Genomic DNA, 26,946 nt, shown 5'->3' with positions numbered 1-26,946 from the left:
GTGACATGGCGACTCTACGACGCTGCAAAGAATAAAGAATTCTGCTGACTGCAGCGTGGGAGTGAGTGAGTGAGTGTGAGTGTGTTTGTGTATGTAGGAGAGACAATATGTGGGTGTGCATACATACACAGAATGAGCAGAGACAACATTTGAAATTTTTCTCTGCTTTTAACAAACCTTAACAGTGTTACAGAGTCAATGTATAGTCATAAATGTTTGATCAACTCCAATCAAATTAAATGTTTTGTTGATTTCCTAAGCGAAAATAAGTTAATATGTCTACAGGAAACACACATAAATATGGCATTTTTCTGCAAACATGCAAACATTTTTTCCCTCAATATCTATAATCTTTGTCTCAATATTGATCTTTAATGTATTACCATTCATCTAATTTGCCTGTAGTAACTGTTGAAAATGTCAAGAATGGCCATGTTTAGAGGTGAATGTACACAGGAGTGTGTGCACGTATATGTGCATACACACACTACCTCTTTGAACTATAATGAGCACATGTAGCCGTGGTAAATATCTGGTTTGGTCAACTGTCGCCAGCTCCTAATAGCAGTACAGGGTGGAAAACCGTTTAAGTGCTTTTTTTTGTCCAGCTGCAGAGAGGGAAAACACTAACAGCAGATGCTAAAGGTAACCTGAAAACACAGTGGAATGTAAGACATTTATTAGGTGATAAGACTAATAAACACAAAAAGAAAAAAATACATTTAAAAACATTACAAACAAAAGCTTAAATAGCTTAAGATGAAATTGTGAAAAACATGATACAAGTGAGCACAAAAAGAAAGTGAAAGAATATAAATAGCTTTAATTTGACAGTATTTGAATAGCTGAAAAGAATTATAACCTGGGGGTACTGGGATAGTGCATTAAAACAAGCTTACAAAGATTAGACTTACAATAAATAAAATATGGGCCAGAAACAAATAAGAACACAAGTGACAAGCTCATACTTGTAGTGTTGTGTTCATATTTAAGGGACTTTGTCATAAAACTACATTTTTGTTGTCATCACATAGTCTAGCATGCTTCCAGTAAGTCACAGTTGAAATAAAGAACTACAATACAGTGAAGAAGAAGCTCCAGAGACATGAAATACACACTGGATTTCACTTGGAGAAACATTAAAGAGAAATTCCACAAAGTCAGAGTGGTTTGATGTGAAATGCTCCTTTCTAGTGAAAGCCAGACATCCAAAGTGGTTAATGCATCCAAATGCAACCTCACAGAAAGCTGTTACATGAAGTACTGGAATATGCCACGTTTTGGCCTAAAACATTTTTTTTTAAAATCCATTCACAACGGAGAGCTACATAAATGGCGTTCTAAGACAAAATAGTCCCTCAAGAAAATGTATTTTTTCAGATTTACCACTATTTTACATTTTACATTTACCACTATTTCAAAAGGCAATGTAGGTTCACTAATCCTCTAATAAAATGTATATATTTGCATTGTAGACATTGTGACCTCAACTTTCTTTCACCATTGTAAAGAAACTTGAAACGGTGAATTTCTCTACAGTGAACCATTTCACATCAAAACATTCTGAATGACTTTGTTCACATCTCAAGGATTGAATAATTCAGTGGAATTTCCCTTTGAAAAACAAAAGTGTGGATTTTACATGCATCAGTACTTACTGTGCAAGCACATATTCAAAAACAATCGCAACCTGAACACATTGTCTCATTTATACACAAATGATACAAAAAAGGTTCATGCATTGATTGATTTCTATGCATACAGAAATAGAAAAGGGATCAAGTAGCATGACATCCACATAAGAGATGTAAGATGATAAGGCAGGTGCCTTTTGGAGGTAGTAAAGTTTCAGAGGTAAGAAGAAAATAGTTGCGCTTTTTTGCAGTGAAGTGGATATCCAGCAGTCGTGAGTGGTTATATTATATAACGTGACTGGTGTGATTGTAAAAGAGAACATATGCACTGAAGTGTGAATTCACATCAAAGTACAGGGGGGCAGAAGACAACTATTTTTCCCATAGCTCCCAGAACAGCAGGCTCTCCAGGTCCCTTCTAGCTTACTGGGTGCTGCCATGCTCCTTAGACTGAATTTAAAGAAGTGTTTTATTCAAACAAACAGTAGAGAGTAAGGAGGGCAATGACAGTTCTCGTTTGAAGATTCTCTGATCCAAGATCCGTAGCAGCCTGGCGCTGATGCTGCTGCCCAGAAGGTTCTAAGGGGTGACATTCCAAGCAAAAGAAAGCAATTTAAAAATTGAGTGGTATTCTGTCTAAATATAGAGGACAGATATATGAAAACCTCATAATTTTATTTTTTTCTACCACCATTTGAAAATGGCAACTGCCCCTTTTAACTTGCAGCAGTTTATGACAAACGGACAAAATCAAACTTTGAAAAAAATCCAAAATTATCTGGAATAATATAATTTTTCATTATTATAAATTCAGGCTGCTCTTTACACATGTTGGGGATTTGCTGACCTCTCTAATGGAAATGTGCAATTGCATGAAATGTGCAGAAGAACATTTTATAACATTGATTCTGCTTCCTTCCTCGAGGAGATGAATCTGATAATTGTAAGCACATTGAAAGAGTATTCAAAGAGTCAAACTCAGTCAAAATTTGGTGAAGGTTGTGTCTTCTAAGGATGTAATGAATGAATACTATTGTCATCAATTATTCATCAGTATAATGTTGATTTTGCACCTGAGACCTAAACATCGAGCTGGTCCTTCTTTTCAAGTCTATGCGTGTGACATTAATATTTAAAGATGAGGTCCGAAAAATACTGACCTGCCACCTCTGATTTTTAAAACAGCATTACATCGAAATGTAAAACTTTTGTCCACCTCTAAAACATGTTCTGATTTTTGGCTATGTCACTGTGCATGAGCATGTGGGGAAGAAATAATATTAACCAATAATATCATGTTTCATCACCGCTTCTAATCAACCCGACCTATTATCGAGTGAAAACGTTCAGCTAGCACAGAGACCTCCTCTGGTGTTTCACTCGGAAATACATCACGGTACTAAGGGAAAATGTGTTAGGAATTTCTAATCACACTGACTTTAAAGTTAACATTTTTCCTATTTCCTGTATAGTTTCCAATCCTGGGACACAAGGTTTTGTTATGACCGGGACAATATTGTACATGCACTATATGTCCAAAAGTGTTTAGATACCTGCTCATGCAATGTTTCTTCTGAAATCAGGGCTATTAATTGGGAGTTTGTCCACTTACCTCCCTACCTCCAGTAACAGCCTCTACACTTCTGAGATTTACACTAAATGTTGGAGCACTGCCGTGAGGATTTGACTGCATTCAGCCACAAGAGCGTTAGTGAGGTCAAGTACTGACATTGGATGATCAGTTCTGGATCACAAATGCCAACTCATCCCAAAGGCACTGGATGGAACTCCAGAGAACACAATTCCACAACTCCACAGCCTAATGGTGGGGGGCTTCATACCCCTCTAGATGAAGCCTGCCATTGGGCATAGTGACCTCAGGCTCATGTACAGCTGCTCCAGAGTATCCCATACTTTTGGTAATGCTTTTCCATGGAGATTATAGCCTACAAGCTATGTGCACACAATTAAACACCTAGGTTTTCAGTGGGAGCACCTTTAACAAACTGAATTCACTCATCAGAAGGAGTGTCTGGATACTCTTGGACATATAAGCCACTTTTCCACTGCATGGTACCAGCTTAACTCTAGTCGCCTCGACTCGCTTTTGCTACCAACTACTTAATTTTCCACTGCAGATATCAATGTAGCTGGTCATCACAGCAACACCACATGAAACTGTCACGACATGAAGGAGACAAATTTGTTTAGAAGATGCCAATGGCAGCAAGATAAAAGACTGCTGAGAAAAACAGGAGATTTTGGGAAATACTACATCAGGTTTCAGATGACGAGACAATTCTCGGGTGATAGTGATGTTTCTCTCCGACTAATCAGTAGTCTGCAGTTTTTCTACATCACCTTTTGGTACCGGTTTAGCTTACTTGGAACCACAACGGAGGTGGTAACAGGTACAAAATATCAGGTTTGCCTAATGAAAAATGAAAAAAAGGTGAGTAGAGTCAAGTCGGTACAGTGCAGTGGAAAAGCAGCCATAATGTATATTGGGCTTTTTTACAAAGCTCACCTGATGCTCTGCAGTCCATCTCCTCGGCAGCGGTTGTCAGTTGCCATGGCATCACCCTGACACTCGACACACACAGAGCGCTCTCGGACAAGCTGAGTGCTCCACAGCTTTAACCTGCATGCAGCGCTGACCTGCTTCACACGCATGTACACACAATAACTACAGCAGAGGGCATGAGAGAGAGAGAGAGAGAGAGAGAGAGAGAGAGAGAGAGAGAGAGAGAGAGAGAGAGAGAGAGAGAGAGAGAGAGAAATAACAATTTGTAATTCTAAATGCTTGGTTTACAAACAGATGTTAAAGAACGGATAATTAACTGTAACACTTCAGTGGACCATTTCTGGACTCTCTGGTGCCAAAACACAATGACAAAGACAGGGAGGTGTCAGAATTTAAGAGCTAAAATAAAAACAATGACAGTCATACTTGTGATGACCCCATCTCCCCTCTCCTCTGCCCCACTCTCCACTTCTTTTCCCCTGCCTCACCCTCCCTTTGTCTTCTACTCTCTCACACTACAAAGTCAAACTGCTGCTTTCAACTGTTTCCAGAGACTTAATCTGTCTGTAAGAGCGTCTCACCACAAACACCACAAAAAGTCTACTGAGAAAACTAGGCCAGAAAACTCCCAAAAAAAACTGACCGATTGCATGGCATGGACATTTCAGTGTGTAAAACTTTTTTTTTATTGGCTGGTTGCCCTGTCGTCTCTCTAAATAAGCTCCAACTAGTCTAGAATGCAGCAGCCTGTGTGCTTACTAGGTAAAGAACGTTTGAGCATTTTCCTCCAGTCTTATTCAGTGTACACAGGCTTCCTGTTAAGTTCCGCAATGACTACAAGATCTTGCTTACATTTAATTCTCTTAATGGCCTAGCTCCAGCATATCTTACTGATCTGCTGAAGTATTATAGCCCCTTCCGACCACTTCACTCAGCTGGAACAGGCTTACTGAAAGCCCTTAGGAGGTGAGAACAAGTCACTAAGTTGCAAGTAACAAGTAAGTCTCAAGTCTCCACACTCAAGTCCCGAGTCAGTACAGGTGAGTCTCAGGTCGAGTCCCAAGTCAATAGTCCTACTCTTCGAGTCCGAGACAAATCAGTATGCATTTTTCAGCTAAGGCCACAACAATGAATAATGGTAGCAGTACTATAGCCTTTTAATGAGAGCATGTTAGCAGTACATGGCTGTATATTCATTTTTTATTTTATATTTTTTTTTACTAAAATACAAAATCATTAACATTCCAGCATCTACCTGCTGCACCATTTAGGGTGGAACGGCAAATTCCAATATGAATCTGGCGAATAACAAGTAACCTTAGCCTTGTGGTGAATGTTGAGCTTGTTTTACCTGCAGAAGCTGTTAAATGGTCAAATAGAGAGAGCTGTGTTTCTTTTGTTTTGCTACCGTGAGAAAAATGGTGAGTTCGCCTGGTGAGTTTCTCCAGTAAGATTGGAGTTTCAGCTCTGAGTGAGGGCTTACTGATAATGTTGATGCTTTGCTTGTTTCCAGCTTATGGAGGCGAACTTAAGCTCTAACGCTTCACTTCTATTCCAAAATAAAACAAACCGAGCAGAAGCACAGTAATCACTGCACAGCGGACCTTGCTGTTTATTCAAATTACGGCAGGAAACTTATTTATTCACTTGCAAAATAATCAATTGTGAGAGTCCCGTCTGCAGTCAGACTCTTCCACTTTGAGTCTCGAGTCTTTCCATGTCATGACGCTCAAGTCCGAATCAGAGTCAGAGTCACTGGTGTTGAAGTCAAAGTTGAGTCCCAAGTTTATCTCGATTTTTTCGGGTCGAGTCTAAAGTCTTCAGATTCAGGACTTTAGCCTTTCATTACAACATAAAACATTCACTTCACTGGAGAAAATATACGTTTCGATAGTGAGAATTCTTAACGTTGCGCACTGATTTTTCTGACACATTTACTTCAAAACATTGGGATGTAACTGCTCAACACATGGCCATGAAGGACAGGGATGCAGTCTCACTTTCTGCTCTAAAATGCATGGTGTGGCTAAAATAAGGCTCCATCCATGGAGTAATACTCAGTCAGCATTTTTTGGATAAAGTATCTTTTTATTTATTTAATTCAACTTATTTCCACAGGTTGAAATTCAGGGGTTAGGTTTTGAAGCAGCCACCTCCCAACAGAAAATACCCTATAAATGGTGGTTTTGTATATATTTAAATTATTACTATCTCAGTTAATTCCTTGGAATTAAACAGATCATACATATTTCTTGTAAACATCTAAGTTCTGAATACTTGACTGTTTTTTTTTAAATAGTTTTTTTTAACTGTGGAACTGCAGTTTGAACTAATTCAGTAGAATGGTGTATATATCTCCTAAACACTGGAATAGCATTCCAGGAAATTTTAGGAATGCAAGCTTTTTAAATCCTGATTAAAACATATTTGTTTAGGCTAGCATTTGCCTAGATTTATTGTCGCTTATTATTTTCCTCTTTGTGATTGTGCTGTTATTTTCATTTAGAGCTTTATTTGTACAAGATAAAAAACTAAAATAAACTAACTGAAATAAATAATTTTAGTTAATTTCAGTAATATTATTTAAAAATACAGACACAACTGGAACATTCATTTATTTTCTCTCTCTCACTATCTCTGTATGAGAGAGAGTGTGGGCGTGGACATGGGCAGAGCAGGGAAGGCCACCCAAGCTGAATTTAATTAATTCATGTTTTGCTGTGTCTCCCCCCTGAGCACAAACGTTGTCTCTCTCTCTCTCACACACACAAACAGATTTGTCTTCATCCTGTGATTCAACACACCCGTGATTAGGAGGAAGTCACAACTCCCCAAGAGATCCATTTCATATCATTAAAGTTTCATTTGCTCATGCAGAAACTTCACTGTACTCGACTCTTAATTCTTGTTGAATTAAACACCACTATACGCCAGGGGGATAGCTATAGAGGGCCTGAGGGGAGCTTAGGCCCCTCCACTTGAAAACCAGATTTCTGACTGTTAAAAAAAAGGCTCTCTGATGTGAATGTAAGGCCATCATGTGCAAAGGTGCTGTTTTCTTGCAGTCTCATGACTTAAATAAATAAAAGATACTGACAAAGCTTCAGAACTCAACCAGTAAAAGGACCATACTAAAAAATCTCATCAAATCTGTGGCCAGAGGGAAAAATGTTTTTATTTCATTTTATTTAATTTAATCCATGTGTTATAACCCAAACTGGCCATTTTTTATTCAAGTATGCAAAAACTTCAACAGTAATATACAGACACTTGTAGTAGACCTTGAAATATTACATGGACACTTTAAATATTCAAAATTTAAACTGTCCCCAGGTGCTTGGTCCTTTAAATCTATTTGCTTGAACTAGACACCTAGCATCCTTTCTTTGCTGCAAGTTCATTAAGACTTGGTCTCAATTTCCGAGCTGCTGAGCTGACGTTAAGTGTTTATATTGGTTGAACCGCAGCTGAAATGCATTTTGGTGATATGACTGGTGTGGAATTGTGCAAAATTGTGTAGAATTGAGGTGTAATCGCTGTCCCATAGACTGTTGTTGGGGTAGGAGAGTCAGAGCACATTACGTTACAGTGCATGATGGGGACTGTAGTGCAGCACATTGTGAAACAGGCTAATAATAATAGAAAATTAAAATACCTTTGCAGCTGGATAGGATTTTGTGGCAGGCCTGATCTGGCCTTGTGTTTGACACATGGGCTTTAGAACATGAAAAAATTTCAGCAGACACAAACACAATGGAAACGTTAACATGCCGCATGCTGCGGTTGGTCAAACAAAACGTGTAGAAAGATGCTTTTTTCTACACCAACAGGTTAATACAGCATCAGCTTGATTCATTAATGAGCGTTGCTGTACTAGTTCCTAGAGCCTTCTTACTAGCTTGGTAAAGTTAAGCTGATATTCAGTGAATATGAGCGTTTCCCCCCTCATACAGTCAAAAAGCAACTGTCGAAATTACATTTGTATGACTTAGTATGGTTAATTAGGCTGTAACTGTTGTGGAATGCTGTTAGTTGGTATAGTAACTAACGCTAGCCAGCTAAGTGACTGTGTGTTGTCTTTATTATTCACAAAGCTTTTCCCCCTTCTGCTTATGGTATTGCGAGGATAATTTTCTAATGATTTAGCTACAATTAAGTTACTAGTTGTTAGTCGTCATTGTTATCATGCTCACCATAGCGAGTCTCTGGGCCTTAATGATTTATAGCCGGCCCTCCCAACCTCTAAAGAGGCCACCCCTTAGATGAACCTCTAGCTGTGTCACTGCTACCCACAAACATATTCTCTGATTCACTGGAGCTTGACTACTACACACACAGAGAAAGTAATTACTAATTCCAACTTACACGGCTAAAAGTGTTTTCACACAGCACTAGCCAGCTCAGTTTAGATCATCTGTAACTTAATAGTCTCTCCAATTCACCCAAAGCAAATGTACACATTTCATACGCACTCATGCGCACGCACAGAGAAAACAAAAACACACAAAGTTCTCTCTCGGGGACTAACACTGTTAATTTCCTGAAACACTTTCCCTTCCATTACTAAACATGCCACACACACAGAGCACGCATTTGGAAGTCTAATTGAGGCGGATACTTTGTATATCATTAGACAAAGGCTGCGCAGGGCTGCCAAATCCTGACAGCTTTTCTCTGTGCTCTCAGTCAAAACACAGATATCGGGTTTTTGCAGTTATCTGTTCACAGGAAACAACCCTCCCAAGAGTCCAGTCGCCATAACACTAAAATACGCAGAGGGATCTGTGTGTGTGTGTGCGTCATATTATTCCAGGTCATTACTGAGATAATGGTCAGAGATAATGTCTGGTCGTGTTGTCCTAGGCCAATTTGTTTCAACATCAAAGCACAAAGTGGTACATGTTTAAGCTTATAAAGACACTTCTATGACTAAGGTTCAGGGACCAAATACTGCTTACAGCTTGCAGCACAGTACAGTAAAAGTGTTTACAAATGTTCAGAAATACTAGGGAAAGACATTGTGTTTAAAATGCTGTTGCCTCACCTCTTCTTCTCCTCTTTTATAAGCATGTGAGGTCGTCTCCAGGGGTCCTTAAAGTTGCGTTTGAATGAGTCAGGTAAGATCCTGGCCACCTCTGTAAAAATGTAGAGAAAAAGAGAACAAATTCTGTCAACACTTTAGGGTCTTTGTTTTTTCATTTTTTTCACAGACCTGCTGTTTATTACAGTGCTTTGCTAGACAGTTGAGAAAGTCTGATGAGTGTAACTACACGTTCAGCTAATTTAGTGATCTTACAGAGTACACTGGAAATTAAGAGTGCATTGTGGGAAATTTTAGTGTCTTTAAATCACTCTGGAATTCCAGTTTACGATCAGGCACCAAGAGGAGCATGGCTCATGCATGTAGTAATGGCCAAAAATGCAAATAGGGATCCATTTTGGTTTCATACATGTTGCTAAACACTGACTCTAGGGCTCGAATTAAGGATTATTTCTACAATCTTAATCGATTGACAATTATTCATTTAATTGACTTAATTGAACTACATCATTCAAGTTTTGAATGTGAGCCAAACAATTCATGTTCATCTGTGGTGCCAAAACACAACGCAAGCCATATCATCCCTAGTTTTGCGAGGCCAGATATGATTTCTTAATTGGAATACACATCTAGGGACAATTTGTTTATCTTTTGGTAGTAAGACTACAGTGAAATCTGCCACAAACAAGGATATGCCTCCTCTAAAACCCACCCCCAGTTGTTCTTGCCTGTGGTCTTTTAACATCCTGAGCAATTGATAACATAAGTAAGACAAGCCAGCTAGCGAATCCTAATCAGTGGCTAACAGAACTGTTTTGCCTTGCAAGAGGTAATGTTTAATTTTACCGCATTTAATGTGTTCCCCTCACAAACAACACACATGTAAATTATGTTACATCCATGGGCTAACAACAGGCTTGGTGATGAGCAGACCATCTCTCCTACTTTGATCTCTGCTTTACCAAACCATTGGATTGGTTTAGAAATTTCACATTTAGTTTGTTCTCACCCTAAAAATTCTACTTTCCTACCCACATTTACCTCAACATTCCATATAGGTCCATACAGGTTACAAGATCATGCTTGGCCCCCAAGATTATATAGTCCCTTATGCTTTATGGAGTGCACTGCAATCTAGCAGACCATGACCATGTTTATTTTATGAACATCATAGAGGATTACAATGCATTTTGTTAATGTCAGTTTTTTCCCCAAAACAGACTAATAATCAAGTTACTGTTTAGACAGTGTGCACATACAGAGAACTCTATGTTGTGCACTGTGCACTTTCATGCTCCTTGCTGTGCTCTTTAACTGAGAAATCTGGCTAGTCTTCACGTTCTGAACACTGTACACACAGCTGTGTGTGGAGACACACACACAGCTGTGCAAAAAATGTGGAAGACAAAACCTTCAAACCTCTGAAGACAGAGAGAGATTAATATTATATTACTGATGTGGGAATTCTCTTTCTATTTAAACTGGCTCCACTTTTTGTGAACAAAACACAAAAGCACATTTCTCATCACTTTTATCTCCATTCATCACACTCCTGAGACCACACTGAAATAATCACAGAGCCCCAGAGCTCCACAAAACCACCAGCAATCACAAACACACATGGCTGATTTCTCGCTCTTGCTCTCCCTCTTTCTCTCTCACTCTTTCTCCTTTGTGACTTCAGTACTTGTACTTGGGATTCTTGTTATAAATTATATTTTCTAAGGAACCTACTCATTATTTTGACAATTAATCAAGATATCAGAGTCCAAACAATTAAATTAATAATAGTCCAGACAATAAACATGAACTAAAGAGGAAATCTTTAAAAAAAGACTTTTTTGGAAAATTTACAGTACCATGCAAAACTCATAATTCATTTAATTTTCAGTAAAAACATACTTTTCAGCATTAGGAAAAAAAGAAAATATATATTTAGCATAAAATTACAAGCCTAACCCTAACTATATAATTAATTTTTTCAGTATATAACATGCTCACCTTTTGCCTTTATTACAGCTTTCTTTCATTTCAGGAGACTTGCTTTCAGTTTTTAAAAGAAATCTGCTAGATATATAAGATATTTTCTCACACCTTCAAAGTTCAGTCTTAGAAGTTGGTTGCATTTTCTGCTTCTCACAATCCACGTAATCCCAAACACATTCTACATTGAGGTCTGGGCTCTGCGGTGGTCAGTCCAATGTTCTGAGAACAGTTTTTGTTCCATTTGCAAATATTTCCTTTTCTTAGTAACAGCTTCTTGACATCTACACATTCTTTCAGACACATAGTGTTGAGTTGTCTTCTCATAGTGGAAGCATGGACAGAAAAACTTGTGGATTTTTTCAGATCTGAAAGGTTTAAGTACTGTTTCTATAATGGTGACACTTTTGGTGGTCTATCAGGTCTTGTAAGGTTGTTAAGAGTCCAATTCTTTCTGTATATTTTAATAATTTTCTGAACTCCAGTTTTGGAAAGTTCTGTTTTTTTTTCACTAATTTTCCTTTGACTTTTTCCTGCCTTATTCATATGTATTATTTTAAATCTATTCGCAGAAATATCTCCTGAAAAATGAATCACTTCTACTTAATGGCCATGATGACTGGAAATTTAAATAACCGACTGGTTGCTTCTGAATTTTCGCAGTACTTCATCTGTACTGAGCGTGTGCCAGCCTCTATTTATCACTGTAAGAGAAACCAGCATTGATTCAGTGATATGGTATATTTGAATCTGTTATTTTTTAACGCAGCAAACAATGGTTTCATCAAGTAACCATGATAGCCCCACTTGTATTATCAGTAATGCAGTCAGTGTGTTACCCTTGGCAGCACTGCAAGCATCCATATGTGCGAGGCAGCCTCTGCGCTGCTTGAGATCGGGACAAGGCGAGCCTCCGTTGCGAGGGGGCGTGGTCACCTGACGGCTCCGCTCTGTTGTGCCCACGCCACACACAGACGAACATGGGGACCAAGCACCCCATTGACCCACCTCACAGTCTATAGCTGCTGAGACAGAGAGAAAGAGAGAGACAGAGAGAGAGAGAGAGAGACAGAGAGAGAGACAGACAGACAGAGAGAGAGAGACAGACAGACAGAGAGAGACAGAGACAATTATGAGCAAAAAAACACCTACATATACAAAACAAATCATATTTGTGAGGTGCACGCATTACAGGATATAATTTTGTGTGTGACTGAGATCACTCAAAAGGGATGCATAAACACAGGTAGAACAGAGATAGAGAGGATAAGCGTAGATCTTAATAACACACCTGGCCTCTCATGTGATGCTTTTGAAGTGTACTCTAAATAGCTCTTAACCCACCAGCTATGCAATAGCATGTGTGTGAAATATAGAGAAAGTAAAGAAGACCGCCTAGAGGTGTGTGTGACACACAAACTGCTATTTGTGTGGAGCAGTGTAGTTACAGTATGGATTTCAGATTAATGGTCACAGTTTTCTAAACCCACCAGCTATGTAATAGTTTGGATGTAAGGGAGACAGTAGAGACTGCTTTTAATTGTGTGGGACAATTAGTTTAGTTTCTTTGTCGCTGTCAAAAACAAAATATTTTGTCCTTTATATTATGTGAAAATGTCATGATAAATAGACTTCAAAATTACTTGTAATTAAACCTTTTCACCTTAACTTACATTAAAAGTTCCTCTGTAAAGTTACTATTTTAATGACACGTTTTACCTTACATGGTGATGATATGCTGGTCTTATTAGTCATCAGCCATGCTGGTCTATGCTGTTTTTTCTAGCAGGGATTTCAGTATCCGCAAGAGTTAATAAATACAAATCAAAAGTACTTTGACTAAAATTGATGTATGTCCAGAGGCTTGCTTTTTTAGGTGATAGCAGGATCCTGTGGCCACTGAAGACAGACTAGAGAATGACTAACACAAACTGCAGCAACGGGTGAGCTATTGTCTATTACTTTACATCTACAAGGTGGACCAACAAGGTAGGTGTGTCCAATGCAGTGGTTCCCAACCCTGGTCCTGGAGGACCCCTGCACTGTGCTTTTTAGTGTTTTCTCTACTCCCATCACACCAGATCCAAATAATCAGCTATTTAACAAGCTCTTTCTGAGTTGAAGTGGGTGTGTTTTAGCAGGAGAACACAGAAATGTGCAGGGCAGGGAGTCCTCCAGGACCAGGCTTAGGAACCACTGCTCTAATAGAGCAGACAGTAAGTGGACACAGTGTTTAAAAACTCCAGCAAAACAGCTATATTTGACCCACTCATACCAGCTCAGCAAAAACTAACACTTATGTCACTGCAGTGTCGAGGATGATCCACCACCCAAATAATCCCTGCTCTGTGGTGGCTCTCTGGAGGTAAAAGTAAAGGTGAGATAACAAATTATGCAAAGCAAGAGAAGGACTACAGTCTGTAATTGCAGAACTACAAAGTCCACCTATATGATACAGTGGGCATGACAAAAAGGGCAATAAATGTAGATACAATGTAGTTGTACCTAATAAAGTGCTCAGTGAGTATATATTTTCACCTAGCTAACATCAGCTAGAGTCAATTGGGTAGCCTAGTTAGCAATAAAGCCGCACTACATCTGCTTTTTCACTTATGGCCTTAAGAATGCGTCCTTGGCATCACAAGGTCCACAAATCCAGGTTTTGAATCCAGCTTCTAGTCCTAGATTTTGCAATCGCTGTTAGTTAACTTAATGTAACTGATTGAAGACCTAAAGTCAGACCTACGCACAAACTGCAAAATCCAGGACTGGAACATTTAAAGACTCCTGCTCTAGTCAAACATCAGTTGTCAGTGTCTGACCACAGGCTACTGTAGGCTGGATATTTTTGGTTGGTGGACTATTCTTAGTTTACAAACTCCAGCAACACTGATGTGTGTGAGCCACTGTACAGCACACACACACAATTACAAAGGTTTTAATGACTCAAAAGTTTTACTGATGTAGACAATGGAAAGTCAATAATATTTTATGAATGCCAACAAAACGTTTTCTATTCACCTTTAGTAGAAAATTGTTTGTCTATACCTGAAATGTTGCAGGAAATGATACCATTACATAAGGCATTTTCAATGCTAAAGTTTGGAAACTCACAAATATTATTTTTACATACTGTTATTTTATCACTTGCAATTTAGGCAGAAAGTGAACAGAAACACATCTAGTGTCACTGCGGCATAAGGGTGGGTGATAAGGCAAAAATGTTCACGGTATAGGTATATTTGGAACAGACAAAAAAGATCCACATTTACAAAATACTATTAAAAACTACCAATCCAATTTTTTTGTATTCAACAGGACTAAAGATGCTCTCTCAAACAAGCAGTTGGTCAGCAGTGTTTAAGTGCAGACAATATCCACAATATGCTCAGAAAGCATATTGTGACATATTCTGCTGTAATTTATCATGATAATGATGAATAAATATTGTCATATTGTCCAGTGCTTAAACTGATCCACTACCCATATAATTCTTGCTCAGTGGTGTTCCTGGGGGGTTTTGACAATTGATGAACAGGGATAAGAAAGATTAACACACAATGCAGAGAAGCTGATGCACTACAATCTGTACTTGTAGAACCAACCAGTGCACTTATATGGTATGTGGAGCTATTAAAAAGGACAATCAGTGTAGATACAAAGTTGCTCATACAGCACCCAGCTGATTCTTATTACACATATACAGCACATATCACACATGTAACATGTTTGAGATACCATACTCGCGCAAACATACATACCACATGCACACCTGGGCCTTGTTTTTGAACTTCTCTTTGAGAAACTGAATCCAATCAGGAGGTCAAAATCCAGTTTGATAATCTGAAAAACAGACTTCTCAGCTGTCGCTTATCATATCTTGTATAAACACTGACACCCACACACATTCAAATCAGAAGATCAAGGTCATTGGTCAGTTGATCCAGATAAAACAATGTATCACAATGAAGTGGTAAGTCCCAGTGCTGAGATTTGGGTTCCAGGCCCAGCTGTGCCATGTGCATACAATATAAGGGATCTTTGAGAACCCAGAAAAATGCGTTGTTTTAGGAGGAGTGAAGGAACTACCGTACTTGGTCACGTCAGTAATGGGTGTTAAAGCAATGGGTACGGAGCAAAACTGTGATGAAACCAAAACAAGTTGCTGATGCAAACTGGAGGTGTGCTATGTATAATGGCTGAAAAATGTAAAATATTTCAAAAAAGAATGTAAATGTTTACAATCATAGTCATGTCTGATTTAGCTATGACACGGCATATGACAAGGATTCACTATTTAATAACTATATTTTACCTTCAGTGAACTTACATCACATACAGTGTGAACTATCAGTTATGAGCATTGGTATTAACAAGTGTTAAATATCGGTTTCTTCGTAGTATTCCTAAGTAGTTACTCTAAAATGCACATTTGTGGTTGTCAGCGTTGCAAATTTGGACTGACAAGTGAGGGGGACCAACCTCAGGGGCTGAAGATACACACAGCAATTCAAATGTAAAACTAGGTAAAAAAAAGTACCTGCAGTTAAGAGTTTCTCTATTGTCATATATCTAATTTCTTCTAAATCAGTATGTTTAAAAAACAAACAAAAACAATATTACTAACAGAAATAATGTATTTTCTGAGGCAAATTAAGTTTATCAGATTCTTGCCACTTTACAGTGGAAGGTTTTATTCCAGTGTTTGTCACCGAAAGCCACTGAAATAAATTCTTTGTCTGATCTGCATATTGTGAGATATATTTTAGAAAAATACTTTTGCAATGATAAATGTGGCAAGAGGAATAAGGAAGGACCACAATTTAATGTAATTACATAAGTCAATCAGTTATTAATGAACAGTAAATGTGTTGCAAACAATGTAATTTATAAAAGCAAGGAAGATTTGGATTCTATTGCATTTAATGCACATAAAACATTCAGTGCCAATTTGATGTACTTTATAAAACAGGATCACAATAAAGGTACATCAGTAGCCAATCAGTTTCATGTTGATACTAACACGCAAGATCCAAATCCAAGCTTAAATTTGCTTAAACTGCTCAGAGTAAAGAGCCAAGGAAAATACTGAACCAACAGAGAGCAGTGCTGCACGTTCTAAAATCATGAGTTGCAACTCTCCACAAAAGTAGTTTAGGGTTTGCAACCCCTTGACTCCCTCAGAAAAAATATCACACGGCTTCCAAACGCACAGAAGACGACGAAACCACAACTAAAGGCTTTGATTCAAGTTTTATTAAGCATATTAGCAAAAATCCTACATTGGTTTACAAAGGCTTTCTGAGTAAGATCACCTGTTCCTCTGCTTATTTGGAGGTTATTTGGAGGTATGTGTACATGAGTGCATGTGTATTTAATAGTAGCTACTTAGCACTAGCCTTATTCTAGCCTCATTGCTAACAACACACTGCCCTGTAGAATTTGAAACACTGTCCAAACATTGTTGAAATTCTAGCCTGGACTGTTATATCATTTGCTGTAAAGTTCTACAGCCCTTTAAGGACTCCATTAAACACTTCATAATGAGACACAGCTGGATGAGAGACAGTTTTACTACAGCAGTTTAGTTTGGAGAGGTGTTAACATTAAATAAAATCTATTTTGGAGAACTGTAACTTAAAGCGCCAATATCCTATATTTTTCTTGGGTTTAGTTTACTCCCTGAGGTCCACTTATGGCATTTGTTGTGGTTTTATGAATCAAAAACAGTCATTTTTTTATATGACCATTTTCCAACCTTTTGGAATCGTTTGGAATTAAACAGGCTGTTTTCAGTGCCTGTAAGACAGAATTCTAATGAAATGTAAATGACCTCCGTTCTAACTGGTTGCCATGTGTTGTCCCTCATACAAAAAGCAGTCCAGGCTGAAACACCCCTTATAACTTCAATGTGAATAGGTGGGGCTAAAATGCTCTAGGCTAAATAGGTGGATATATATGTAAATGTGTATATGTTACATCAAATTCTTTACTTTCATAAAAAGAAAGGAAAGGCAAGACAGGTTAGAAACACAACCCAAACAATATTACTGTTTACTTTTGTCCATATACCATGCTTGCCTCTGTGAATTTACTGGCAATATACAAAGGTTTCATGGCTATAGCCATCCTAAGACTGTCTCAGAGTTTGCTAACAAAGAGCACAGTGAGCATTAAGATTGTACAGATTTAGTGGATTATAATGTTTGCTAGCTTTCCGGTGGAGCAATTCTTGAATGGGACTAAAAGTTTTATTCCCATGCTTCTATCCATTTCCAACAGATGCGATATCTCAGCACTGATCTCACATATATTCATACACACACCTCTGCACAGAGCCTCTGTCACATTCCTCAGATTCCTCTACATTAGTTCTGCAGGTCTGCCCCGACCCCTTTCCCCTGATACCCCTGATCCATGATCAAGGCCTAGCTATAATCAACCCATTTTGCTCCAACATAGTGATCTGATGTTGATTTTAAAGGAAGTCTTATTACATATGTAGCTGTAGAAAGTTCATGTTTCAGTATGTGACCAAGGAGAATAAAAGATGAATACTGTACATGAAAAGTCCAAGATAATAACCAAACATCATACATTACCTAAAATGTGTATTATTTGCAAGGTAAAATTCACCTGTCTTGAAATTCTAAATATATTCAGGCCTATTAAGAAACTTCCAGGACAATAAAGTAAGTAAAGTAAAGTAAACTGGCAAATGAAAAGGCAACAGTAACCACGTGTCTTTCTTTCTCCATTTAATCCCACAGACCACCATGGGGTCAGAAGGCGGTAGTAGGCCTAATTCCAAATTCCCACAGCAGGATAATCTCACCCCCTGAGACATAATGTAATCACCATTGGGCTGGACAATGCATTGTTTGCTAGTTTGGACCATGTCTACAACATACGGTTTTAGTATGAGCAGAGACTGTGTATCTGTAGGACAGTAGAGAACTATGAGAGCTCGAGTTGGAGTTCAGGGCAGTTTCTGCCTTAAGCCAGAGGGACGGACCACCGCCACCCCAAAATGTCCCCACCCCATGCCCTCCTTGTTGGTCCACTTGTAGATTTAAAGTTAGAGACAATAGCTCATGTGTTGCTGCACACTTTGTGTTAGTCATCCCTAGTCATCAAAGAAGGTAAAGATTTATCAGACATTAGGCACAGTCCTCATCCCAAGATCGAGTTATTTCATAATTAAATTTTGTTATACATTATCAATGCTTTTTGTCTTTGCAATACTGATATTGCAGAAGGCTACAATGTGCAACAGTGTAATCTAACCAATGTACAGTACCAATCAGAGTTTCAGATGAGTGTTTCTAAGTAGTTTGCAGTGATTCTGTATGTTGTTGATATGGCTTTTGTTGTGCAAAGTACAGTCTTAACTTCCATTTGTAGATGCAGCAACCAACAGTGTTTACTGACAGGGGTCTGTCAAAGTATTCCTGAGCTCCTGTGGTGATATCCACCACAGAAATATCCTGCTTTTATGCAGTGGTGTCTAAGTGATCTAAGTATGTCACAAATATTTGTATTTTTTGACCATGATATTGAGACTTCTCTGGACTCCCTGAACCTTTTAATGAAACTATGCACTATAGATGGTGAAATACCTAAAATCCTTGCAATTGCTCATTGAGGATGGCTATTCTTAAAACTGCTGGATTATTCACTGATGGACTTTTCAGCAAAATTGTGAGCCTCAACTTATCCTTGCTCAAAAGGAACTCAGCCTTTCCTGGATGTTCTTTTTATACCGAAGCATGACTGAACCACCTTTTTAAGGTGTTTTTTCCTTGTTTTAAATTGCCTTTTGGAACGTGCAGCAGGCATCAATTTCATAATGAGTGTATATTTAAAAATATATATATATTCATTCGATAAGGTAAAACATTAAATATGTTATCTTTGTATTGCTTTGTATACATACAGGTCAAACTAAATTTACAAACCACCACTTTCTTGTTTTAAATTTGCATTTCACACACTGTCACAACTTTTTTTGGAATTGAGGTTAGTATTTCAACCATTCTCTAATGGTGATATTTTGTGATTTGGTTGTCATGTTTTTCAGCCACACATCTCCAGAAAACAAAGTAAACCATTCATGTGACCTAAGTAACCTGGCCACCTGCTTCATTATTAGTATGTGTTCTAAGCATGGCTTATCTCAGCAAAGCTCTGCTGTATTTTTTATGTAAATGCACAGAGTATTTAATAGTAATGACAGGGTAGAGTACACAGAAACACATATACACACATTCTACACACAATCACAAACTGACTCCTCAACCACACACATTAAAACTTAGGGGACAACTTTAAAAAGGTTTTAAAGGTAAATAAAGTGGTTCTTATATACTGTATCAAAATAAAAGAGAATCAACAAGAAATAACAGTAGTCTTAACGACAGCAACAACTGCAACAATAATAATAATAATAAAAATAATAATGTGTCTTTTCTAAAGTATGCAAAGTGTGCTATCTGTACATACATTTACTTACACACATGTGCACACACACACAAACACCTGTATTTGCACGTGCATTAACAGCTGGAGTGGCTCTGGCAGGGTTTAATTAATGCTCAGCCTGTCAGGGACTGCTGCGGGAAGGGAAGGGAGTGTGTGGGGAGTGTTGTGTAGTTTTTTTTCACTTACAAAAAATGTGAGAATGAACAGACTTAAGCAGTTTGTTCTCCACGTCACCATTCTGTCAGTTGCCTAACCTTTCTCTCTCTCCATAAATGTGCCTATTCAAGCACACACGTTCACACACACTCATACACAGAGAGTTTATGGCAAACATTAAGAACACAGCATATGCTGCTTTGCATTCCTCTGGCCTCAGGAATCTGTCACCGTGACAGAAACCCTTTTTTTCTCATGAACATTCTACCACAGAAGTTCCAGTCTGTCTTCAGCAGGGACAGTTCCAGTGTAACACACAGGGTGCTGAAACATACTCTCCAAGATGGGTTTCAGTGTTGTAACCTTTCTGTCACTGTTTGAACCACTCAGTGGCATAGTCACTTAATAGCAGCCTATATTATAGCTTCCATAACCAGTGAGAAACTTAATTAAATTTTAAATCACAACACATGATTGCTGGCAAAGAGTAATTTAACTTCCTAATTACTAAAACAACTGGCAGCATACTACAGCAGTGGTATTGAGAGTCCTAACCTTTACAGCACAGGGAATGGTTAAAGGCAGATTTGTGATTTTCTCATTGTCTTTCTATAGTATTCAGCTTTGTTTCTTTATCATAGTCAACTTTGCCGCTTATTGAGCTCACCATAGCGAGGTAAGTATTAGCCTATTCTTGGACCTAGAACAGCTCAGCCAAATCCCTGTCTGCAGAAAGAGCTGAGCAAGATGATGCTGAATTTACATGCTGTTGCTGAAAATAAGCATTGTTGCAGAGTTAGTATAAAACTGGGCTTTATGCAACCAATGGCCATGTACGCAGTGCCATGATGATAGCTGTCGCTGAAAATTGGTGGTGATCTAAGGAGAGCTTTGGTGGTCACATTTATTTGTTGAAGGTGGAAACAAACACATAAGAATACCAGAACTCAGCACCATTGGGTTTATGCTGTTTTTTAACAACACTAAGCGTTTAACATTTTGTAACATGTTCATTAGCATTGGCTGACTTTTTCTCCTTTCGAGCAGTCACAGCAACAAAGAAACTTACAATCATGTTACAGAGGTAAGCAATTATTGCGTACGTCACTAACATGATGATCACATGTTCAGGACCAATAAACCCTCTGCCATAGGAAAGTGGCAGCAGCTTGCACTGACTTTTTCCATGGAAAATTATCCAGTGTAAAAGTATGTATACATCCTCAACTGAATGAAACTGCGTACTTCGACCAACACAATAGCAGCATCAGTTTGTTTTCCTCAACACTTACACCTGCTTTGGGGGGTGTAAATACTTAGACATTACTAAACTCATCATTAAAACTAGTGTGTGTGGTGAAACTTGTTTTGATTTATTAAAGCCTAAACCTGAACTTATTAAACACTTACCTTTACAATAAGCCCTTGTTAATCTTACATAGAGCTAGTGCAACAGGCCACAGGCTGCCAAAAAAGCAATTCACCAACCCTGGTCTACAGGGAGGAATTAAAGCAGAGAGAATTTGCTTGACTAGGGTGAAAACATTTTCAAACAAAACTAATAAATCAAAAGCATATGAACGAAGTATTAAAGATCAGACACAATATCAACAACCCATCAGCTATTACAGTACATTTCTTCAGGATGAAGAAATCTAAGACTAATTGTTGCTCGTACTGTATTTCTAATGACCCACAGCCCTAAACTTCTTAAGTGATCTGATAAAGGGTTTCATGGACTGACGCTGAGCCTAATGATAGATAAAAACCACAAAGTCAAGGCTGTAATTAGTCTGAACATGAACAGCAGGGTCTGTGGATAAAAACTAACAATGATGGGGTAGGGAGGGGGGCATTTTGAGTAACACCTAATGCTCTACTCTCCCGTTCTTCACCTTCTACCTCTCCTGTATCCCCCTCTTTTTTCCACTCCTCCTGTTTCTGGGTTTTGTCAGGACTGTCCATGTGTTATGGTTTGAGTCTTGAGCAGAATAACTTCCTCACGCTTAAAGTACCTTACAGTTCATGCTTCTCTTCACACAGCAATATAATCTGTGCCGAACAGACAGACATACCCTCCTCTTTCCTTTAAACTCTCTTTCTCTCTCTCTCTCTCTCTCTCTCTCACACACACACAAACACACACACACACACACACACACACACACACATATGGAACCAATCCTGTATGAGGATGAAGGATGGTGTCACTTAGTATGTGAGGAATCAGTGTAGGCAGTTATGCTAACAGGACAAAATGGTTTAAATGGTCAGATAAGTGACTCATTACAGTTAGTCAGACATTACTCATATTATAGGAATAGCCAAAAAAATCAAATTTACATAATTTTCCCTTTACCTCAGATGCAGTGAATCAGTCAAGGAATGTTTGGTATTTTAAGTTTGCTCCCTTTATTTTCCACTGGATTCCACATGATGTAAACATAGCTAACAAGTTTATACTTCAGAAATTAGCACTGAGGAAACGACAAGCCTAATTCATCACATACTTGCCTCAAACCACATCAAGGTATTAAGTAATCTCAAAAAGATTAGCGTATGGCCTTTCTGACACTGTATGACATACTGTTATCTATAAAAATGGTCAAAATTCAGGTTGGTAGTATTTTAGCATTTTTCTTCATTCAAATTCTGTTCAAAATATCATAAGAATACCAAATCATAAACCCAGTATCATGTATCGAAACATATCATGGGCTGAGTGTATCATTACAGCCCTAACTACTACTATTTTTAGCTATGTTCATTTTTTGTTCATTTCATAGATAACAGAAGACAGTAGAAAATGGTAAATGGACACCAGACATGTCAGCCAAAATAAGATTAGCCAAGATTACTCCTTTAAACTCTGACCAGAAATGTGTAAGCAAGTCAATATTTGGTCTTTGATATGAACTAAAAGACGTTAGTATTGGCATACCGAAGATGTTTCAGTACTGAACGTGAGTGCTGTGGACTGCTAAGTGCTATTTGATAGGAGATGAGTAGCAGGTTGCTGTAATCACAGAGCAGCCTCCGTGGAAGAAGAGTACCTGGAAGTGATTACACCCACTGTGGCCTTTCAAATACTTTCAGGATTCAGTCACTCTGTGTCTTACATCTTTTAAACTCTACTACATAAACATGGATTACTGAGCTATTCCCATCCCCAGAAACAGCTAAAGCACTGCCAACCTGCTATCTGTGTATGTTTCTGTAAGAGAGGGTCACTCTAGTGCTCTTTCTGCTACAGAACCTTTCACACTTTATCCTTTGTCCACATCTTTGGCTCTCTGGATTCAGTCCACAAATTCCTCCTTTTTTCCCCATATATAGATCAGCCACCAGCAGCTGCTTTGGCCCAAGCCCATGCGCACATGGCTTTGATATACTATCCTTCTACTGTTTAAATCTATCAAAGCTTACTGGCATGACTGAGTATCAAACAGATATGTTCTGTGTTCTACATAAGAAACATATTAGACTTTTGAACCTTGAATCCTGCTGAAATGTTTCGTGACATGTTCTATTAGACCAAACGGCACTGTTGACTGGCAATGCCATGTGCATTCATTTGACAGCATCTGGATAACGAAACAAAAAGGCAAGAGAACAAAGTAACAAATGATTGCAACATGGAGACATTTAAATAGTGGAAAGGCAAGGGAATTAATAGAGAACGACGGAAAAAAAAAGAGAAGAAGAAAGCAAGAAAACAGAACTGTAGAAAGCAAGACATAATTATAAGCATTCAATTTCTTCTCAATTACTGGAACCTTAAGAGTAATGCTAGCAGACATTTCAATGGTCAGATATACAGATTCATTTTTTATAATCATAAACAATCACATCATTATAGCAACCTGTGATGTGTGTTAGTGTCAGTGTAAAATAGACAGGCCGATAGGAGAATAAGAGGGGGGAGAGAAGGCTACATAGAGAGAAAAAGCCCAAGCGCACGCCCATTCTGTTTCATGCTGTTACCAATACTCAACTGCAAGCGTCTCATGAATGATCTGTAACTTAAACTGTACTCTAAAAGCTACATTAATGTTACTGTTCATGCAATGAGAACAGCACCAAAGTAGATCAGAATTCCTTCCTTTAAGACATTTTTCCACTAGGCAGTGCAGTATGGTACAGTACGGTTACATTTGGTATTTTCAGTGCCAAGTGATTCATACTGTACCTGAGCAGCCATTCTGAATTTGTTTACCCTTCTTGCTGAAAGCAAGCATGCCAGGCTGGAACGATGGGTGGAGCTTGAAATAGCATAGACTGGTCGTGAAACACATTCGACACCAAATTGGCACATGGGGTCACTCAAGTCAGACAACTTCCATTACTAAAAAAAAACATTAACTAGCCAGAGTCGCTGTGTGCCTCTTCCCATTAAACCTTATGCCGAGTAACAGAACCTCCTCCATTATTGTTGTTTGTGTTTACTGTTGACAGTTTGTTAGTAGTTTTGGATTTAAATCAGCAACTGAACCGCACTGCTCAGTGGAAAAACAACTTTATAGAATGTATCAGAAAGGCAAATAGAATCTAATAGATAAACCTTAGAAAGTCCTTCAATCCAAACAAATCAGAGACAATATCCTTTCTACAACATATTACACATCTACAATCCACTAACTTAGAAACTTAATATCTTCTGACACATTAATTGCACGATTAGTCTGATCTACTGATGATATTTAAAGTTTTTCCATCTATTCTATATTACTGGCTAGAAGTGGGGCCCAGTTTTAAAATCTGCATGCTACTGCCAGTAAGTGATGTGCTATTTCCATGCGCTGATACCGTTGCCAATATGTTATTACAATTAAGCACAAACATAGGCAGAAACAGATCACACAAAATAGACCACATTAGTCTATATAGAGAATTATCAGATTTGCTATAAATTAATATTATTTGCTATAAATTAACAAATATTACTCTCCACACTGCCTGAAGTACCATTAAGGGGAAAAAAAGTTTCCCTTGCACAACCACTTATGTGTCTACTTATCTGGACCATGAGGTCATTTTTCATACTGGCAATCAATCAACCAATAAAAAAAATAAAAGAAAAAAATAATAAAGCAGTATTGACATATTTCAAATACTGATTTTCAAACATTTCCTTCCTTCTTTCTTCAACTGTTCATATATGAATAAAAACATTGTGCATGGTGAATGAAGTGTAATGGATGCAGGGAAGCGAGCGGTGGAAGTAGTAAGGTGTAGTGATGAGAGTAAATGCCACATCATACTTCTGTACATCAGCCAACATGTGTGGGCTTTGTACGTATATGTCCACATAGATGTCTGTCAGCATCACCTGCATGTTGCATGTATGTGTGCCCAGGGGGCAGAGTTTAAACCAGGATGTACAGAACGTGAATGCTGAAGAGCACAATCATGCATTGCACTGTAGAAAACAGAAGAGGACTGGAAGTACTGGATGCAATAAAGAAATTAGTATTTTACAGTATAATCTGTGGCTGTAATAATTTGCTAAATGTGGTTCGGCTTAGGCATTGTTGCTAGGTCTCATTTCGGTCCTAACTTTACCAGAAAGTCAGTTAGTGTTTGCTTGATTTCACTCAACGTGCACTTGGGGTTTTGGAAGCGTGCTTCATGGCCTCTGTAAGCTATGCTTACCCAGAAACCCCTTCTCTGTGTCTCGAAGAAGATATGCTATGTAGATGCATCTTCACAAAAGAAAAAAAAACACCTCAATGGATGTAGTGAATGTAGTTTAGGGCACATAGGATGTTGTGAAGCGTGTAGTGGATGTAGTACATAGTGTAAGTAGTGTAGGGCACGGCTGCAGTGAAGTGACTAGTAATGTACTGCGTAGTGAATGTAGTTAGTGACTGCTTAGTGAATTCGGGATAATGCTTCGCAGATGCAGGGAAGTGCGTAGTGGATGAAATAAACCGATCTGTTCACACGAAAGAGACGCTCTCAAAGTCATTTTACTCCCACTAGAGCGTGTGTTTAAAGAGTGTGAAGGTTTAAGTTTTAAAACACGGATTGCTACTCACGAAGACATTTACTTGCTGCGAGAAGTCATAAGTTATGAAAATACCATGTTAATGGTAATGTTAAAAGTAGAATAATATGAATATTTGGTGTTCATATGGATGAAAGTTTCGATAAAGAAACTCACCGGAGATTTGACACACTTGTCGGTAGTCCTCACAGCAGTCGCCGGTTTTCTCGCAGTACGTGTCGCAGTAACACACCGTCTTCCTCCTGGTGTACTCCACACACTCGTTGTTTCTGCCGGTGCAGCAGGCGAGGGTCTCCCGGTCCGCACAGCCGGCCTCAGCTCTCCGGTAACACACGGCGAACAAACACAACAGAAGGCTGTAGAGAGCCAGCCGGTATCGCCTCCGCTCACAGCCGTCTCCCATGTTTGAAGATTTAGACCAAAAACTTCTGAACTCCTGTGTTCTCAGATAAAGCACGCCTGAGTATTAAAAAGTAGTGATAAAGTTTTTATCTCTGTTCTTTTCTGCTTTTAACACTCGTTTCTCTCAGTAAACATAACGGCCCTTCAGCGTTACCGACTGAGAGCAGAGTCGCTGGAGTTGAACGCACGAGCGCACCGATGCTCAGCGTGTTCGCGCACCTTGCGCTGCGCATGCGCACTTCACGCGCCGCGTTCTGCCTCGGCTGCTGTCATAAACAAGAAGAGGTTCGACTCACACACACGTTACAGTCGACGAAAACAGATACGAAGAGCTTGTATAATATTTGAGGTTACACTGTGGAAAATTGCATTCTAGTTTTCTTACAATGCTCCAGCCTATAAACATTTGGTAAATGCTGCAAAAATTTTTATTTAACTGGACTTTCGGTTTCAACCAGTTACGGTCTCTGAACATTTCATGGCCCTAAGCGACATTCTACATGAGCCCCTCCCTTCGCCAATCACTCATCATTATTATTTACTTAATTATTTTTGATCAGGAGAAAGGTTAAAATAATGCCAATATATATACAGAAGAAAAAATGTCACTTTTTTATTCTACACCATTTGAACAATAGAAATAGTCCACAATTACTTGAAACAAAGTCTCTTTACATTAACTTACATAAAGGTTAAAAAACAAACATTTTGCCTTCTC

General features: G+C 38.5%; 1 protein-coding gene across 2 annotated transcripts; it reads right to left on the bottom strand.

Annotated features, from left to right (window-relative positions):
• Nucleotides 1-1,612: 1,612 nt before the first annotated feature.
• si:dkey-178e17.3 (somatomedin-B and thrombospondin type-1 domain-containing protein) lies at nucleotides 1,613-26,441 on the bottom strand. 2 transcript variants are annotated; one of them, XM_036578895.1, is made up of 5 exons: nucleotides 25,983-26,441; nucleotides 12,022-12,207; nucleotides 9,203-9,293; nucleotides 4,162-4,320; nucleotides 1,613-2,213 (listed from the first exon to the last, which is right to left on the bottom strand). In XM_036578895.1, the coding sequence occupies exons 1-5, from the start codon at nucleotides 26,227-26,229 to the stop codon at nucleotides 2,108-2,110; spliced, it is 789 nt and encodes a 262-aa protein (XP_036434788.1). In that variant the 5' UTR covers nucleotides 26,230-26,441; the 3' UTR covers nucleotides 1,613-2,107. The 2 variants fall into 2 exon arrangements, with proteins under 2 accessions (XP_036434788.1, XP_036434789.1); XM_036578896.1 differs by having other exon boundaries at nucleotides 12,022-12,204.
• Nucleotides 26,442-26,946: the final 505 nt, after the last annotated feature.

Source organism: Colossoma macropomum, unplaced genomic scaffold, assembly GCF_904425465.1.
Source record: "Colossoma macropomum unplaced genomic scaffold, Colossoma_macropomum, whole genome shotgun sequence".
NCBI classification, from domain to species: Eukaryota; Metazoa; Chordata; class Actinopteri; order Characiformes; family Serrasalmidae; genus Colossoma; species Colossoma macropomum.
This window is presented reverse-complemented; position numbering and strand designations above follow the sequence as displayed.

Coding starts and splice junctions, on each gene's coding strand:
- si:dkey-178e17.3 (XM_036578895.1), bottom strand. CDS start 26,229: ATGGGAGACGGCTGTGAGCGGAGGCGATACCGGCTGGCTCTCTACAGC. Junction 9,294..12,021: donor TGCTTGCAGTGCTGCCAAGG/GTAACACACTGA, acceptor ACATTTTTACAG/AGGTGGCCAGGATCTTACCT. Junction 2,214..4,161: donor GATGGACTGCAGAGCATCAG/GTGAGCTTTGTA, acceptor GTCACCCCTTAG/AACCTTCTGGGCAGCAGCAT.